The following is a 6,162-nucleotide window of genomic DNA, read 5'->3' as shown; positions in this document are numbered from 1 at the left end:
CTGGGCGATCCAGAATCAGCAACCTATCGCCAACAACAAATCCTGAAAGCATACAATACTCTTTTCGTTCGAAAATATTTGTCATAAAAATGTATATATCTAGATGTATTTTAATTTTAGACACATCTATTTTTATCCACTCCTGCGAAAAGTAATTCGGGACAAAGAGAGTATAACAGTAACAACAAAGTCAGAAAACACGATTAGCGCCATTTGCCAAGGACCCCGCAGGCTTCGCTTTGTTTCTTTGCTCCTTTGGTCGGCATGGGATTTGGAGCTAAAGAGCAAAGCCTACACAGTCCAAGGCAAAAGCAGAGAGCAGCAGCAGCAGCAGCAGCAGCAGCATCAGTAGCCGAAGAGCACAGCAGCACCCCCAAAACCCAAAGCTTTCGCTTTATTCCCTTCATATTGGCCTCCGTGCCTCCCCTCCCCTCCCCTCCCCCCCACACCTCTGCGCCACTGCCGCCGCTCCCCCGACCCCTCCTCCCGCTCGTCTCCCTCTCCTTGAACACACAGACCGCGCAGAGGCAGCGGCAGCGGCAGAGCAGAGCAGAGCAGAGCAGCGCGTCCTCTCTCCTCCCGCCTCCGCGGCCCTCCGACGCCGGCGGCGACCCGGAGCTTGCTCCTCGCATTGCGGGCGACGTCGGTGGCCGGCTCACTCGCTCACTCACTCAGGCGCCCGGCCCTCGGTCGCCTCCGTGTCATCCGCCGAGTTCTTTGGATTCGCTTTCTCCCAGGTGCCCCTCCCCCATTTATTTCTGCCGTCCCTCCCCTCCCCTACCCCTGCCGGCCCCCGGCCGTGGCGTTTCTGCACGGCCCGGGCCATTAACTCCCCGCCACCGGCATTGATCCGACCGAGCGTTGTGAGCTGGGCGTTTGGTGGGCGTGATTGCAGGGGCTTTCTCTTTGCGGCCTCGTGTCGCCGGCACCCTTTTGGCGGCTGGCTCTCGTTCCTCAATCCCGCGGTCGCTGCCTCCGTTCTCGATCTTGTCCCCCCACCCCCAAATACGCCATTCCTTGGTCCTTCTTGTTCACCTCCCTAAGGATTCTTGCTCCTTTTGAGCCGCCGAGCAATTCTTGGGTAATTCCTGGGTCTCCTCCCCGGTGCGGAATCTTCCAAATAAGGGGCGAAAAAGGGGGAAGGAGAGGAAGAATCCGCCCCCTCCCTTTCGCTTTAGGATAAACTGTGCAGAAAGGGGGGCGAAATTGGGAGGGAGGAGCCATCCCTGTCCCTGGACCTGCATGAGGAAGCATTGAGACAATGAGAGATGAGACTCCAACCAAGAACAGGGTAAGCCACCACACATCAACATGTTGCTACTATCTTCACAATTTTCCTGTGTTCCAGTCTCTGATCTTGGCCTTTGCTTCTGATTGGTGCGGGGGAAAAGCTGTCCTGGTCCAAGACCATTGTTAGGAAGTGGTTCAACATCAAAACAAAAGCCAAGGACTTCCATTCGGATTATGGAGTCGAAGAAGGTACTACTACATGCTGTTCACTTCAGATTTCGGACCACCTCCATCAGCCTCAGGCCTACGAATCTGTGTCCTTTGCATACATTATTATTCGGTCTCCTGCAGATATATTTCGGTTTTTTTCTTGCTCGGCGTTCCTCTCTGTCTGGATGGAAATAAATTTGCTGTTGTTTCCAGAAGCAAGTTTGACATCCTGCTTCCTGCACTTGTGTTGTAGTGCAGTGAATTTCTTGTTGTTGTTGCAGAAACAACCAAACGCTTGCTCGAGACCTCAGTAAAAATGCATGTTGTTTTTACTGTCCTTGTGCTAAAATTTTGCTTTGACCATTTCAGTGGGGATGCAGTGGAGGACCAGCTTCTCAGAGAGAGATGTGTGCAAGACCAAGAAGAGCAGAACAGGTACATTTTGCTTGCGTCCTCAGTCCTCACACAGTAACTATTACTTATGCACCTTCAGATCTTTCAACCCTTTCGGTGGGTGCAAAATTGACCGGTCAAAATGATGTCCAATGCCCAACTGACTGACATTTCCTCCTTAGAGAGGCTGCCCAGGAAGAACTCGGATCGAGATTGTCGAGCAGGAAACGGAATCGACCGCGCCTACATCACAAACACGCAGGACTACAGGTATATAATGCTCGATCCGTTGGCCTGATTATTGCTGAAAGAGAAGTCAGCTTGATGTGACACTCCATGTAACCGTGTGCTTAGGGTGTTTGCTGGTACATGGAATGTGGGAGGGAGGTCACCATCCAGTCATCTGAATCTGGAGGACTGGCTCAATACTTCTCCTGCTGCTGATATATACGTCATTGGGTATAACTCTAAGCTCATGCATTTACTGAAGTAGACATTATTTTGATCTATAAAATGGTACAAATGAACGATTGAAATATTGCTGTGCTATCAGGTTTCAGGAAATTGTTCCTTTGAATGCCGGCAACGTCCTGTTGACCGAAGACAATGGTCCAGCGAAGAAGTGGGTTTCACTTGTGAGGAAAACCCTGAATAATCTGGATCTCCAGGGCCCCGCCGCGTACAACTACCACACCCCGTCGCCGGCTCCGGAACCTATCGCGGAGCTTAATGTTGATTTCGAGAGATCGTCGAGAAGGCAAAAGAACTCTTCATTCTTCCATCGACGTTCATTTCAGTCCTTGGGTCGAAGCTCAAGAATTGACATGATGGATCCTCATTCCTTAGTGGACCGACGGTTCAGTGTTTGTGACCGGATTAGCTTTGGGAGCAGGCCAAGCGATGTTGACACCAGTATGAGGTGTGGTGGGTCATCTGATGATGAGAATATGGACGAGGAATCACCTGGTGGCACCTTCTTCTCACCAATGCCATGTGGATATGGTGCTCCACTATGCACAGATGACAATAACAGACGGTTGGTAAACTCTAAGTAAGTATTCTTGACAATGACAATAATTGTTGTTGAGACTAAGTTGCTAGATGACACAGTTTCCAGTTCTACATTGGAAAGTAGGACCTAGTAATATTTCATTGAAATGTCTTACAAGCTTCATTCATCACTTGGAATGGCTAAAGTTCTCTGAACTGAAACTCAGATATTCTATGAATACAGCAGGTATTGCTTAGTTGCTAGCAAGCAAATGGTTGGAGTTTTCCTCATGGTATGGGTGCGGAATGACATCAGAGAGCATGTGAAGAACTTGAAGGTGTCATGTGTTGGTAGAGGCTTGATGGGATATCTTGGAAATAAGGTATTGTTTGCTATTATTCTAGGTGTGCAATAGTATAGTTTGCGATTTTTCTAGGTGTCCAGTAGTCAATCTTAAGTTCATTGTGTTCATTCATTTTTTATGTTACCTTTTGTTTTGTTTTGGCATTACATAGTTTTATATGACCCATCCCCTCTTATTTTTTTAGGGATCGATATCAATCAGTATGTCTGTGCATCAGACAAGCTTCTGCTTTGTTTGCACACACTTAACATCAGGTCAGAAGGATGGCGATGAACTTAGAAGAAATGCGGACGTGGTGGAAATATTGAGAAAAACCAGATTCCCACATGCTCATGGTGCACGCGACGAGAAGTCGCCAGAGGCAATTCTTGACCATGAGTATGTACTACTTCCAGCTCGGTTATGCAATTCTTGACCAACTTGCAACAATGGAAGACCAATATCTTACTGTCTTGTATATTTTGTTTCTTTCAGTCGTATAATATGGCTCGGGGATCTGAATTACCGGATAGCTCTTTCCTATCGCTCCGTGAAGGCTTTGGTTGAGATGCACAACTGGAAACAATTGCTGGAAAAAGATCAGGTAAGCCATTTCAATCAAGAAGTTCAGAACTGATAACAGATCATATAGTACACCCCTTGAAGCAACTTGCGCAGCTATTGCAATCACATTCTTGGCCTTGTTTCTTACCTGTTTTTTTACGCAACAGCTTCGTATAGAGCAAAGGTTTGGTCGGGTATTCGCGGGTTGGAAAGAAGGGAGAATTTATTTTCCACCCACGTACAAGTACTCATACAACTCCGACAGATACGCAGGCGACGATATGCATCCGAATGAGAAGAGGAGGACGCCCGCATGGTAAAAAATCATGATGCAAAACTTACCGATGCATTATTACATTATCCAAGCATGCCTTCTTCTTCCCCTTTTACACGCCTATTACTTTCACCTCAACAAATGCATTTTCTTTTTCTGAAGGTGCGATCGGATTTTATGGTACGGCAGAGGCCTAAACCAACTATGTTACGTCCGCGGCGAGTCTAGGTTCTCGGACCACAGACCCGTATACAGCATTTTCACGGCGGAGGTGAAGCTGCCGAGCCAGGCCCAATTCGGCAGCTTCACTCGTTCCAGCTCCCTAATGGGGGTGGATGAGCTGCCATACCCAACTTATCCACGCAGTTACACAGATATCAACTTTTACTGATTGTGCATCCCCATGGAGCCAGCCAAGGTTTGTATACTACTCTACTACTACTATGTGCACTGCACGGTGTCATTGTTTAAGCTGGCTGCTCTGTCAGCTTCACTGAATTCCATGTGAAGGCGTTGCCCTGCAGACATTCTTTCTTCGGTGCCAGAGTAGGAGTAGGCCTGATGAAACTTCGTTCCTCCCAAGGTTCCAGGGATTGGAATATTTCCAGGGGTGCAACAGGTGATTCTGAACTGCTGTTCTGCCCTTTCCCGCTTCATTTCTTGTGCCCTCAGCATGCCGTGGTGCTGTGGTACCAGTACTTGTATTTTTAACGGAAAGTTTTGCTTGGGCTAATGCCTCAACCCTGACCGTTGTGCAGATTGCCGATACTCATGAGGGTCCTTTTAATTCTAGATTTAGGTATGTGATAGACTTAACCAGATCATCGTTTTCGAGAGAGATTTGCGCCGTTTAATAACACCTCTCTGCGTTTCTTGACAGGAAGATTTGCGCCGTTTGTTGGTTGTGCACAGTTTTGATTGATTCTAACCATCCCTGGGCGGGCACAAATGCAACCGAAATGCAGGGCAGCTCCAGTCTTGAATTAAGGTAGTAGATAGAGTAGTCGCTGACAGCCGAAGCTAATTTTGTGGCGTGCCATTTGTTTTTTTTTCCTCCCTTTTCCTGAGCGGTTTGTGGCTCTGGAAGGGAAGGCTTGGATTTTTCTTCTTTTTTGCTTGGTTTCCTGATGTAATGTAACAAGAGCCGGTTGGCTGGGCTCAGCTGAGACGTTTTAGTCAAAAAGAAGAAAGGAACAGCCACCATTTGTACAGCATAATGTTTGTGCCTGATAGAGTAGTACTACTGGAGTGTCCCGCTCCATGCTTGACACGAAATGATCACCGGCACCGGCGCACACCGGGCAAGGCAGGCAGGCAGGCAGCAGGCTTGTGCGCAAAGCAATGCTCCTCCCACGAAAAGGAAAAGGAAAAAAGAAGAGGAATTGTGTCGCGCACAAGCTGCCTCTGTCCCTGTCCCTCTCTGCTGCTGTTGGCTGCAATATTGTTTTGTTTTCCTCTATTCTACCTTTGGCATGGCCAAGGCCAAAGGAGGGGTGAAACCTACAGGTCATGGATGTAGGCCGTGGAAAAAAGGAAAGCAGCAAGGAGGGAGGGACAGGGGCTGCATGCTGGCTGTGTGGGCGGCATGGCAGGCCAGGGGACACGAAAGCAGAGGGGGCGCGCCAAAAAGGGATGAGGGCGCGCGCTGCCTTCCCTTCCCTGTCTGTCTACTCAGATGCAGTGCAGGTGCGAGCACCTGTGAACTGCCGGTCAATCGCTCGTAGGAGTAGGAGGAGGAGTAGCACCACGACGGCGTTGCCGTCGCATGGCATGGCGTGTCTGCTGCGTACGTCTTTTGCTTTCTCAAAAGGATGGAAACAAAAAAGAGATGACCACCCTGGGTCGCTCCGTCCAAAACCACTGTGTATGCACAGCGTCAGGGTCAGGGTCCATCCAAAGCGCAAGTGCAGGTGTGGCATCTCGTCGTCTTGGCGGATGGGAGGGACCACCTGTTTGTGTCCGTCGTTTTTACCGTCTCTTTTGCTTGCTTTTTGGTTACGCTGGGAGTCGACTGTACAACGAAGAGCAAACAGACGGTGTTTTTGTTTGTTTTTTATCCGTTTATAAGTTGACAGTCCGTCCTGTTTTAGATTTAAACTAGCAAAATGACCCGTGCGTTGTCATGGAAGAAAAAAAATATAATCTCCAATGATGATG

The 6,162-nt window shown here is 48.6% G+C and overlaps 1 protein-coding gene across 1 annotated transcript; it reads left to right on the top strand.

Annotated features, from left to right (window-relative positions):
- The first annotated feature begins 316 nt into the window (after positions 1 to 316).
- LOC123446966 (type IV inositol polyphosphate 5-phosphatase 7-like) lies at positions 317 to 5,219 on the top strand. The gene is made up of 14 exons (XM_045123514.1): positions 317 to 1,291; positions 1,392 to 1,479; positions 1,810 to 1,875; positions 2,016 to 2,103; positions 2,188 to 2,292; positions 2,387 to 2,884; positions 3,068 to 3,206; positions 3,373 to 3,566; positions 3,663 to 3,771; positions 3,899 to 4,047; positions 4,168 to 4,423; positions 4,530 to 4,624; positions 4,764 to 4,804; positions 4,886 to 5,219. Exons 1-11 carry the CDS (start codon positions 1,262 to 1,264, stop codon positions 4,394 to 4,396), a joined length of 1,695 nt encoding a protein of 564 aa, XP_044979449.1. The 5' UTR covers positions 317 to 1,261; the 3' UTR covers positions 4,397 to 4,423; positions 4,530 to 4,624; positions 4,764 to 4,804; positions 4,886 to 5,219.
- The last annotated feature ends 943 nt before the right edge of the window (positions 5,220 to 6,162 follow it).

This window comes from Hordeum vulgare, chromosome 4H, assembly GCF_904849725.1.
Source record: "Hordeum vulgare subsp. vulgare chromosome 4H, MorexV3_pseudomolecules_assembly, whole genome shotgun sequence".
Taxonomy (NCBI): Eukaryota; Viridiplantae; Streptophyta; class Magnoliopsida; order Poales; family Poaceae; genus Hordeum; species Hordeum vulgare.
The sequence above is the reverse complement of the archived record's forward strand: the minus strand, read 5'-3'. Positions and strand labels throughout refer to the sequence as shown.